Source organism: Lissotriton helveticus, chromosome 2_1 (assembly GCF_964261635.1).
Source record: "Lissotriton helveticus chromosome 2_1, aLisHel1.1, whole genome shotgun sequence".
NCBI lineage: Eukaryota > Metazoa > Chordata > Amphibia > Caudata > Salamandridae > Lissotriton > Lissotriton helveticus.
The window spans coordinates 1,129,531,501-1,129,544,414 of record NC_136059.1 but is presented as its reverse complement, the minus strand read 5'-3'; the positions used below and the strand labels follow the sequence as shown (position 1 = coordinate 1,129,544,414).

The window sequence follows — 12,914 nt, the reverse complement described above, 5'->3', positions numbered from 1 at the left end:
GAACTATCGAGAAAACTGAATGTTAAGAGTGGCTTGCTCCAAGAATTGTAGCTACCAAAGGCGATGGTAAAAGCATTCGCTTACACATAGACGTGACATTTGAAAACCAATATTTAGTTGGGCAAACATCTGCTAACCAGAATAAAGAAGTACTTTAGCATCATTCAAGGAGCTTATTTTTGTATTTTTGATCTCTCCTCAGCATACCACCAGGTGAGGTGGCCTTACATTCAGAGTCTAAAGAACTCACATCCTTTATAGCTCCCTTTGGAGCATTATTGCTTTTACAGGATGGATGCAGTTTGGCTTTGCCTCTGCGGTAGCTACATTTCAATGATTAATGCACATTTTCGAAGTTCTACACAACGTGGTGTGCTTTCAGGGCAACATACTCGCTTTTGGCCCATCTGAAAAAGTTCACACTGAATCTTTAAGAGCAGTTCTTGCTAGATTGCGTAAAACAGGTCTGTCAAAGACAGACAAATGTGTTATAGGAGTGAATTCTTTTGAGTATTTAGGTCAAACCGAAGTTCAGTCTTGTGAATGCAGTAAGAGATTCTCCTCAACCTTCTGACAAAGAAAAATGTAAGTCTTTTCTAGGCTTGGTTGAAATTATGTCAAAGTATGTTCAGAACTTTGCAAAGCATGCTCATCCCCTTATATTTGTTAGAAAGAATCACTTTCAATCAATAGAACATAGATTATCAATCTGTCTTTGAAACAATAAAAAGGCCATCATCAATGCTCCCACCATTGGTAAATTTGCTTTCAAATTCAAAACTAGTTTAACTACAGGTGGCAGTTAAAAAGGGGCTTGGAGATATGCTCTACAAAAAAGTTCATGGCAAAGAGGACTGTGACTTCTATATCCAGGTCTCTTAAAAATCAGAGAGCAATTATTCTAGCATTGAAAGACGCTTTTAAATGCTACTGGGCTCTAAATCGTGTTACATTTTATCTATGTGGTTTACCTTTTGTAATAACTACAGCTCATAAACCACTGATGTATGCATGGTCCACTAGAGGTTCGGATAAAACTACTCCTAGAATCGTCAGATTGGGTTTGGAAGATTATAACTCACTAGGAGGTATATTCTTGCTATCCACAAAGAAACAGCTACCTGTTTGTCTTGCATTCCTATCGATGGGGCCAGTGAAATGATCTCCCATTCTAATGTTTCAATCATGATCATAGACATTTCAGCTTACATCCACGGCAAGTAGGAAGAGTACATGGCTAAACTACATGGCTAAAGACAACTTATCTTCTCAAAGAATTTGTTCATGGTGGGTGGCCCAACCGAATGAGTGAATTAAGCTATTCTAAGAAGTCAGAAAAGAGCTTTCTTTACCAGGTGACTTAGTATTTATTAAGAGCAAGCTAAATCATATATCCAGAGAGAATAAGAGAAAATGTCACTTGAGTCATCTGGGGAGAAGTCTCAACAAGAGTAGAGGGAGAGTTGCATATTGTTTTTTCAACATGGATGTAATGGTTGATCATAAAGTAAGAGACTGCTATGCGTGTGGGTTGATAGATGAAGCAAATACCACTCTTAAGGCTCCTTTAGCCCAAGTGGAGGTTCCATCTAAATCATGGGGCAAATTAGGTTCGGACATAACTGGACCAATAAACAATGCTGTCAAACATTTCACATTGGTCTTAGTGGATGATCATTCACACACAGTGTTCATCATTTTTGCGTGACACAATTACCACCAAGGATTTGCTATAATTTTTGATCAGTGTTTTTTCTATTGAATGCATCCCTAGCACATTAATAATGGATAATGGTGCACAATTTACCTTTAACTTCATGAAAGATTTTCTAGAAAATGCCCGTCACCAGAGATCAGCATTGTATTGCCCTAGGAGTAATGGGTTGGTGGAGATGGCTAAAAGGGCAATGAAGGAATGTATGCAACCAGTTAATGTGTGTCAAGATTGTGTAGAAAAAGGTTTACGAGACATGGTATGGTCATACTGGTCACCATTTGTTTCCTCAAGAGGAAGGGAACCGGGTACTAAATGGACTCCTAACTGGTTGACTTGTGGTGATCCAGTGTGGGTACAACATAACATTAACGAGAGAATTAAGGAACTTCAAAACAAGTACAGGTATGATATTAAACATGTTGTGAAAGAGTGGCAGGTTAGAGATATGGTGGTAATTATGAAGACTGACGTCCTTAAGGGAAAAAAAGTGAAATAGACTACAGCGGATCTGTGGAAAAAAGAAGTTTGAGCAGCACCACTTTATAACACCAGGTTGTGGAAACGATTATTTATGGAAATGGTTAAGCACTTATTTAGTACCCTTACAAAAATAATCCTTTGAGAATTTGTGGGACTTAAAAACGTACAGAAGACAAACTTCCTTAGAGTGCATGCTCATTTCAGATTAGGCGTACAGGCCTTTGTTCGCTGAAGCCCAGACACAAGGGCGAATAGGAGCATCCAGATACAGAGACAAGAGAACTAGTTAAAGTGAGAAAAGCAAACTAGCCTTTTATGGTTGCAGTGTTGCTTAGCTGTCACATCACTCGTCTACACGAGGAACTACTTAGATTGCAGGTTTAATCCTTACCCTTTGTCTTTTTCACATTTGATGCATTATTTTAGGCATCATATGCTTACCTATATAAGTGTAATGGATTTCGGAGTGTACTCACAAGTACAAACAGGTTTTCTCCATCCAGTCATGAAATACTAACTCGTTGATATCAAAGCACTTCCAGGTTGTGGTAAGAAGGTGCCTCAGCACTATAAAAAAAAACTAATGGAAAAAGCAACTCCAGCAGCGGCATGTGGTTTCAAGTGTTTAAAGCAGGTTAATTAACGGCAGATTAACCTCCGAATAATGTAGCAGCAATTCATTTAGAGTCCAAACTGTTTTGTTTTAGAAATTAGATCCGAAGAAATATCTTGTCTTTATCCAATATTGGTCCGCAGATGGCATTGTTGTGCTATATATAAACAGGACTACACCTCTTTAGATCCCGCCTTAAACAGCACTTTCAAGATCTTCTGTTTTCTATGTGCTTAGAGGTTACCCACTGCCTACCATTGGTTGGCTTCATTGTCACTTTTATTTGCTTGCCTCTTATTGACCAGCTGCCATGGGCGTCCTTCATCTTCTTGTGTTTAACCATCCCCTGGAGCATGGACGCATTGCTTGTGTCCTACCACTGCTCATTTTTTTTTTATGTGCTACTTTTTGCTTTATGCTTAAGCACTCTAAGGGAGTGCGTGCATTTCAGTTGTCTCACTCGTGTACGACTGACCCCTTCTTGTTCCTACTGCCCGCCCACACTCCGATGTCCCTTCCTATGCCCCCGGTTCCTCCCTCCCACCTTCCTTCGTCTGCTTGCTCCCAACCCCTCCCTCCCACCAACCATCCATCCATCCATCCATTGTCTTTCTGCTTGACCACCCCTCATTACCACCCTTGACGGTCCATGTTGCCCCCCCCACTCGCTCTCCCTCCATTATAATGCCCTCCTTCAGTTATTCACGTAGCCCCCAAACCACTCTCCCTCGGTTGTCAGTACTGCCCCCCACCAACACACCAAGATGTAAGTGTTACTGCGCCCAACTGCCTCCCTCCATTCCATTGCTCCACTGCTGTCTGTCCCCCCCCCCCACCACCCATTTGAAAAAGCCCTCAGATGCTGGTGCATTATACCTTTTTGCCACCAGTCTCCATTGTCCGTGTTGCCTCTCACCGAGCAATTAAAAAAAAAACATTTAAAAATATTGAAAACAAAGGATGCCATGACAGACCAGTTGATAAGTCATGGCATTTTTATTTTTTACTTTCAGACATGCTCCACAGTAATTGTGCTGCTGTACAACATAACTAAAAAGCATTGACAAAGCCAATACCTTTGGTAGGCAAGACCCAACTGGTGTGCCAAAGCTTGCGATTTATTTTACGATACAGACTCTCACAAATATCCCCTGCCTCTTGAAATACCTCCTGCTTACCTTTTCATTAAAAGCAACTATTTACTCCCTTTTGCGCCTCTCCACTGTTTTTGCTCCAGAATATTTGTTATTTCGGAATAACCCATGACTGTTGTATCCCAAGGTAATAGAACCTAAAATAATATGTCCCCTCATCAAACTGCTGGTGACATAGAATAGTAGTGGGCCCATTTTTGCAGAAGCTAAAGGCTTCAAGAACATTAATTAAGCTAAAAGGACTCAAAACATTTAGTAAAAGCCAGGAATATAAATTTAATCAACATAGGGCATAACAGCTTTTTAAAACAGTATTAAAAGGTTATGCAACATGTCAATCTGGCAGTCCAGATAAGAGGACACATGGCCAATGGATAAAGCTCTACAGACCTGTCCACTATGTTACACACGAAGGTCTGACGAGTGGATTAACCCATAAACAAGGTCATGCATGTTGGCATCTTTTGCTTGCCACCACCTCAAGCAATAAGGATTTTTAAATTTTTGATTTGCTCAATGGAGTTGTCAGCTTTTTGGATGGTCTCACCTTATTTTTGTCCCTTTTTGCCTTCCATTATTTTTTCCACCAATCCTTTTTGTGTGGTTTTAGGTCTCCGGGTGCCCCACCACTGCTAACCAGTGCGGAGGTACAGGTGCACCTTCCTAAAATGGTGGATGGGGGGGGGTCCCTAAGATGGATGCTTGCTAGAGTTACCTCAGAGCTCTGGCCCATAGGATAACATTAGAGGGTTCCAGAACCTTCCAGTCCACTCTAGTGACCTGGGCCTAGGCTATATAAGGGAGGACACTGGGCGGCCATTTTGTCTTGACTGGGGTGGCAGGAGTGCAGACTACAGAGTAGGGGGTTTGTGACCCAAGCTGATTTGATTGCTCTTAAGGGCTGCTAGTTAGTGGTGGTGGCTGCCCTCCTTCCTGCTGATCTGGCCCTGCTGGAGAGAAGAGTGCAAGGACACCAATCCAGTGTGGCCAACTAACAAAGCGGACTGATCTATCTAAATAGCTGGTTAGAGTGACCTGGCACCAACCCTAGGAATCTTGGAGGGTGTTGCTGAGGGCTGACTTGGCAGGGTAGAGACAGGAACTCTGAATAATCCACCTGAGGAGAAGTGGGGTCTAGAAACTTGCCCTGACTGGCTGATTTGCCCATTGGAAAGTACTGCATCAGCTGGTGATTTATGTGGTCTCATCTTTCCCCGGCTGTCACTGGTGGAGCCCACTTCTTTCTTTGCCCCCTCTCTCTGTGCCCTCTGTGGTGCCGAAATATCGTGGCTGAGCGATTCCCGCGCAAAGCGTGAAGAAACAGAAAGGCGCCGGCTCTGGAAGAGATGCTGGGCGGGGTCGCTTAGCAATCGGACTCCCACCTAGCGCAGTACCTCCTCCCATCAGGCCGGAGCTCGTCAAGAGGAGAAGAAGCTGCCGCGGTCTGGTCAGAGAGGCTGACTTGACCTGCGGCTGACTCACTGGCGAGACGGAAGAGTACGGAGGAAGGCCTGAAGGCCTCCAGGGAGTTCACATAACGGCCCGGTTAAAGTCCCTGCCCCGCCTCGGATAAGAGAACCAAGACCCGAGCGGGAGGCAGGGGGAAGACCGGGTCGCGGGCTAACTCCGGGAAGAGATAAGTAAGGCACCAGTCGGGCGTGAAGATAACAGGGAATTTCACAGCAGAGGTTGAGAAGAGAGAAAGGAGTGAAGCGGTGAAAGGGGGTGGGGGTCTGACTGAACAGGGGTGAGACTAGAACCGGGCCCCAAGGAAATTCAGTCATTTTTAATATCGTGACTTTACATAGTGGGTTTTAGATCTCGACCCCCTTTCTCCCCCGGAAATAGAGCCTTTCAAAGCATTCTTCCTACACAGGAATGTCCAAGAGACAGCCCGACCTGAATGAGAGACCGATGTGAATCATGCCCATTGCTTTGTTCAATATAACTTAACTTATTGCGGAAGAACTGCCTTAACAGGAACTTATTTGTTTATGCTTGCTCCAAACAGATTTACATTTCGATTGTAGAGCTTTATGTTATTCCTACTTGATTGATTGCATCAGTAGCCTGTTAGAGGGTATCTCGCACAAAGAGGCCTTTGTGCGAGATACCCTCTTATGCGGGTCTAACTACAAGTATATAAATTCTACTGTTTTGACTCTTGTGGAAAATTGTAAGGCACAGGTCTCGTAAATGCATTGGGATAGAGTTGAAATGACCAACGAGTTAAGCTAACAAGCCCTGGAACCTCAAACTCCTTTTACTTAATTGTCCTTACAAAACAAAGAGATAAAGATATAGTATTTTTTTTACTATTACGGTGTGGTGTCATTTTTGGTGGGTTTGTGCTGGGGTGTGTGTGATGCAAGCGCTTTACAATTGCCTTCTAGATTTAGCCTTTCTACCCAGTGCCATGCTACCCTAAGTGGGCCGGAGATCACGGTTCCAGCAGGAGTCAGCTAAAATATGGCTAATCCCAACCAACACCACACTCACTTGGTTTATGCGAGGAAAGGCAGAGCTATCCAATCTGGGCAATTATATAGTGAAGTTGCAGTAACAAGAAGTCATTTACCATTCTGTACTCCCAACAGATGGGTCAAAAATAGCAAAGAATGTGCTTTATTTCAGTCAAACTGGAACCGGAGCTAAATACATTGGCACTCATATGCATAGATTTGTGCATGCCCTCATAAGTCATATCCCCACCTGTTTTCAACACTCGCCAATGCAAAGTCGCCTTTACATTTCTGTTTTGCGGCTTATGAGTCAGTACATGTGGTCAAGAAAATTCTTTCTGAAAGCAACTACCAGTTATTATGCGTCATAAATAGGGGCAGAGCACTACACAAGGAATATAAAGAGCAACAAAAGACCCACAACCCCACAAATACTGGACATGTACTAGGGGGTTACAGTTGCCTTAATTAACAGAGAAGATTATCCCAAAAACTGGAGACAAAAGGATTTGGAGCCATCATTCACACTGGTAAAAGGTGCAGGATACAGTTCATTCATTATTTTTATGGTTTGTTAAAGGAAACCCATCATACACACATTTGTAGCACTAAAGCACGTTGAACAAGGTGGGCAATGAAACAGCTTGTATCACCTCCAAACAGCTTTGAGCACTATAAAATAAATGTTTCAGATTTTGGTGAAATGCATTTCTAATGTTGCTGGCAAGCATCATGAGCAGATTATGTTCAACATTTAGAGATAACCCGGTGCGATATGACATTGTGCTGTTTAGCTAGTGTGATGGCGTCCTAGCTGGAACGGTCCTCCCAGTTCCATTTGAGCTCAGCATGCAGAGACCCACCTAACTCGGGGTAAAAGGGACCTACCAGCCAGTTGAGTGGCGTATTGTTGACAACAAAGTCCATCACATCATCCAAAGAATACTTCATTTTGTCCAGTTGTCCTTTAGTGGTTGCAACGAGACTGTCCGACATCTCTCTGACAGAGGAGGTCAAGTGGAAGTTCTGGTATAGATCGCCAGCCACTGAGCTCAAGTGGTGAGCCTGCTCCTGGATGTTGTGGGGCAGACCATGTATGCTGGACACCAATGTAATACAGGTGGTCTGAATATGCTTCGTCAGGTTACGGGCAATAGCTAGGGTGCGAGACTCGACATCCTAAAAACAAAACCAGGTAGTTATCAGTAGCATACTTCAAGATGCCTCAACTTTTTGTACTGAAATAAGGTGTTTGTTTATGGTCACACATATTTGTACCAGCACAGGCCACAACTCACAGATTGCCACTTTAAACTGAAAATTACACCTGCACATAATTTTGGGTGTTCGCATACAATTGACAAGGAACAATGCCAGCCACAGGCACAGTAACTTTTACAGAAAAAACGTGTGTACACCGCTCCTCAACTATATTATTCATCCAAGTTCTCTACAAAGTGACCCAATACCGATTCACAGCTACTCTGCTATAGAAAACTGTTCAATAAAAGTGGTACCAAATGAAAAGAACCTACCTCTGTGCCATTACACACTTCCCCATCACTTTGGCCCATGCTTTTGTTCCATTCGAACCAAGACCGATAGAGTTTTTCCTGGGCATCTTGCAGTTTCTGGTTGGCACTGTTTATATTTCTCCTGGCATACTCAATCTATTTATATTCAAATTTAAGACACAATAAGTTTTTCTCCAAGTAAAACTGAAATATTAAGGATGAGATTACTGGATTAATGAGCACTATTTTTTAACTGAATTAACATATTAACACTTCAAATTTATCTGTCAAACCAAGGAACATATGGCATAGTAGGGCCAAGATGCATCAATCTCAAATCCTAAAACTGATAGTGCATAATTGGTTAGAATGTTTTCGAAAACAAAAACGTTATCACGCTTGTGCAATACATGTTCCTAGAGCCAATTCAGTCTTTAACACACAATGAACCCATCTCACAATTTTTGTTTTTAACGATAGCATGTTGAAAAGACTCGTGAAAAAATACAAAAGATTAGAAGGGTTTTTCCCAATGTTTTGGCTCGTTACTCTTAAAGAGGGGACAGATTATGCATTGGAAAGAAAGGGGTGAAAGGAAAACCGCTATACTTTAGGAAAATAGGTTCCATGAAATTATTCTTCTTGAGAACAGTCTCTTTTCCTGAGGTAATGTGCTGATCGTGCGGATGCTATTCTTGGGGTGGTCCATACCAGAAGCTGAATTTTGAAGGCCGCCTGGTAGTGGTTCAATGAAGGGATGCAACGAGAGAAAATTATACAAAAGTACAGGGTAAGGAGTGATTGCCTCCTTGAGTGGGAAATAGTATTACATTGGTCACTGCTTTAAAAGGTTATAACTCAATAGACCGTGCTTAATTTGTAAAATATTAAGTGCCAGGTCTCCGACAAGGAGGCCCCCGCAGCTTGCATTACCAATCGCCCTGGTCATCGCTGCCAAAACAACTACTAACCATCTCTCTTGCATGTTAATGCGACAGTTCAGATTATTCCTGGTCCCCAATACTAATGAAATGGCTGGGGAGGTAAGTATTAGCAATTTGTATGTATACTGTATTCCTAAACAACCCTTGTTCTACTCATCTCTAAATTAGATTAGCATCGCCACCATGTGGAAGACTGTTGTAAGTATGGTTTTGACAACTCGGTGCCGAGCAGCGGAAATCAATTAAGTGCTGGATCTGAGCACCGGCTCAAATTAAGCACAGTCAATAGAGCAGCGTGTTACACTGCTAGCCGCCTTACTCATCTGTGACAGAAGACACCTGGGGAACTTTGCAGGATTTGTGAGAACAGGATTAGAATGCCCTCTAAGGTTTCACAAGACAAAGTACAATATCCAAGATTAGATTGTGGCAGAAGCAGTTGTGCCTGTTGTTCAATTGATGACAACAGACAAAAGAGGCAATTGAGGTGATGAAGAACTGCAAGTTGGTCTCTTAAGTGGACTAGCACCCTGAAGGCAGAAAACTAATGTAAGATTGAGGAAGCAAGCGGAGACACAGAAGTGTTTTGTGCGGCTAAGCAAAAGGCACTGCATAAACATCACGTGGTGAAAGTTTCAAGACAATTGAAACTCCGTGCTAAAGTGGTGTGGAGGAATTGTGAAGAAGACGATTATGCATCATCTGAGAAGATTAAGAAACAAGAAGTTTAAGTCAAGTAAGTAGAGGGCAGAGCAAAGAGTTGGGGGACAGATACCAGTTGATTGGTACACTGCGATTTTGCTATGCATCACACCATGTTAGAGCAGTATGATAAATAGGCGACAAGCCAGGGAAGAGTTTTGTTCTGTGCATTAATACACAGTACACATCGCAATGGCATCCTTAGGCAGTGCATGTTCAACTCTGGCACTACCTTATGTAATGAGAAAGCCATATTATTATGGTAATGGTACAGTAAGTGTTAGCGTAAAGCTGTCCACGATATGCCAGTGTCTTGTAGGGCTGACAGATGGCATAAGCGCTGCATAACAGGCAGCTAATGCGGTACATAGCCAGACCCTACAAATGAACGTGGTGCAGGGCAAGGGGCTCGCAAGTATAGTGGGAAGGAGACTAGCTTACAATGCAATAAGGAGGCACTTCAACCCCACACTGATGAAATACATAATAGGGTAGCAATAAAGGCTGCAGTATGAAGCATAGCCCAATATGCAAGTGTTTTTAATCTGAATAGGTTTTGGGTTCCTGGGTCCAGTGCAAAAGGTGACTGTACTTAAATGGTACAATGTTGGGATTCACCCAGGAACCTCTCATATACGAGGACAATATGACTAGCCTGTACAGTTTTAGGGGCACGGGTCAATCCAATTCAGTGATTTAGTTCATGCTAGGGTGAATGCCAGAAATGAAGCAAGAAAGGAATACAGGTCATATTGGGGTAATTGGTGAAAAAAGGAGGGGGTCATCAGTGAATTCTTCTACTTTTAATTCAAGTTGAAATGGCAATGTACAAGTACTTCTGAAATTCTTCCAAGCAGATAATGCTTTAATCAGGTTTCCAATGTTGGTCCATAGGGACTGATCCTAACAAGTGTCAGGATAAAACCAAGTAAATAAAACCCATTTGGATTAATTGTTTGAATACAAATCCAGCTGCGATATCCTGAAAGTGTACACCATCATCATCTAGATAGGAGTCCCCGGTGTGTGTGTGTGTATATATATATATATATATATATATATATATATATATATATATATATATATATATATATAGCACCGAAGATCCAACCAAACGAAGAATCAGAGGGACACAGTGGGGATCCAGGTAAGTGATTTATTGTCAAAGAACAGCTTTGGCATGACGCGTTTCGTCATGAATGACTTCCTCAGATGCCTGCTGTGGAACAAACAAAGTTTTAGCGCCACTGCTCTGTAAGTAATGCCTTTTGTTCAGCCATTGGTGGATTGTCCAGGTGGGGCGGAACAGAGTCACTCAGGATACTGCAGCAGCGTCGGCAAACTACAGATCCCAGCATGCCACTCGCATAGCACGCCGGGTGGGATTCTGCTCACCTTCCCTCGTGTCCAGTTTATGGGACCTGGGCATCATTTTTGAACACGGCGCAGCATCAGTGGTTAACTCGGCTTGCTGACAAAAAACCACTCGCTGGGTCCCCATAACGCCTTGACCACACATATCCACACCGGAACAGTCCTGGAATCATGGACGCAGTGGCCCTTCAGTTCCCTTGTGTAAGTACACAATGCTGCTTGCTGCAGCGGCGTTGTTTTCCAATGTAGGTGTGGTGGAACAGAGAGCTCCCAGTAACCTGGAAACAGAAGTTGCACGAGTGCAGCGGTGCCCTGATTGCCTCTGTCCTCTTTGCAAGACGGGTCCCTCTAGCGCGCCACGGGCCTGCGCGCACAATATAGCACCGAAGATCCAACCAAACGAAGAATCAGAGGGACACAGTGGGGATCCAGGTAAGTGATTTATTGTCAAAGAACAGCTTTGGCATGACGCGTTTCGTCATGAATGACTTCCTCAGATGCCTGCTGTGGAACAAACAAAGTTTTAGCGCCACTGCTCTGTAAGTAATGCCTTTTGTTCAGCCATTGGTGGATTGTCCAGGTGGGGCGGAACAGAGTCACTCAGGATACTGCAGCAGCGTCGGCAAACTACAGATCCCAGCATGCCACTCACATAGCACGCCGGGTGGAATTCTGCTCACCTTCCCTCGTGTCCAGTTTATGGGACCTGGGCATCATTTTTGAACACGGCGCAGCATCAGTGGTTAACTCGGCTTGCTGACAAAAAACCACTCGCTGGGTCCCCATAACGCCTTGACCACACATATCCACACCGGAACAGTCCTGGAATCATGGACGCAGTGGCCCTTCAGTTCCCTTGTGTAAGTACACAATGCTGCTTGCTGCAGCGGCGTTGTTTTCCAATGTAGGTGTGGTGGAACAGAGAGCTCCCAGTAACCTGGAAACAGAAGTTGCACGAGTGCAGCGGTGCCCTGATTGCCTCTGTCCTCTTTGCAAGACGGGTCCCTCTAGCGCGCCACGGGCCTGCGCGCACAATATAGCACCGAAGATCCAACCAAACGAAGAATCAGAGGGACACAGTGGGGATCCAGGTAAGTGATTTATTGTCAAAGAACAGCTTTGGCATGACGCGTTTCGTCATGAATGACTTCCTCAGATGCCTGCTGTGGAACAAACAAAGTTTTAGCGCCACTGCTCTGTAAGTAATGCCTTTTGTTCAGCCATTGGTGGATTGTCCAGGTGGGGCGGAACAGAGTCACTCAGGATACTGCAGCAGCGTCGGCAAACTACAGATCCCAGCATGCCACTCACATAGCACGCCGGGTGGAATTCTGCTCACCTTCCCTCGTGTCCAGTTTATGGGACCTGGGCATCATTTTTGAACACGGCGCAGCATCAGTGGTTAACTCGGCTTGCTGACAAAAAACCACTCGCTGGGTCCCCATAACGCCTTGACCACACATATCCACACCGGAACAGTCCTGGAATCATGGACGCAGTGGCCCTTCAGTTCCCTTGTGTAAGTACACAATGCTGCTTGCTGCAGCGGCGTTGTTTTCCAATGTAGGTGTGGTGGAACAGAGAGCTCCCAGTAACCTGGAAACAGAAGTTGCACGAGTGCAGCGGTGCCCTGATTGCCTCTGTCCTCTTTGCAAGACGGGTCCCTCTAGCGCGCCACGGGCCTGCGCGCACAATATAGCACCGAAGATCCAACCAAACGAAGAATCAGAGGGACACAGTGGGGATCCAGGTAAGTGATTTATTGTCAAAGAACAGCTTTGGCATGACGCGTTTCGTCATGAATGACTTCCTCAGATGCCTGCTGTGGAACAAACAAAGTTTTAGCGCCACTGCTCTGTAAGTAATGCCTTTTGTTCAGCCATTGGTGGATTGTCCAGGTGGGGCGGAACAGAGTCACTCAGGATACTGCAGCAGCGTAGGCAAACTACAGATC

At 44.0% G+C, this 12,914-nt stretch overlaps 1 protein-coding gene across 3 annotated transcripts in view; it reads right to left on the bottom strand.

Moving 5' to 3' along the window:
* The window catches only part of LOC144818494 (perilipin-2-like), a 130,034-nt gene that overhangs the window by 90,522 nt on the left and 26,598 nt on the right, over positions 1 to 12,914 (bottom strand). For 2 of the 3 annotated variants that reach the window (XM_078675967.1, XM_078675966.1), the window contains exons 7-8: positions 7,962 to 8,096; positions 7,315 to 7,605 (exon numbers count right to left, since the gene is read on the bottom strand). In XM_078675967.1, the coding sequence (XP_078532093.1) occupies positions 7,315 to 7,605; positions 7,962 to 8,096 (426 nt within the window). Of the gene's footprint in view, positions 1 to 6,573; positions 7,606 to 7,961; positions 8,097 to 12,914 lie in introns of those variants that run through there. The other variant, XM_078675968.1, reaches the window with a different exon arrangement.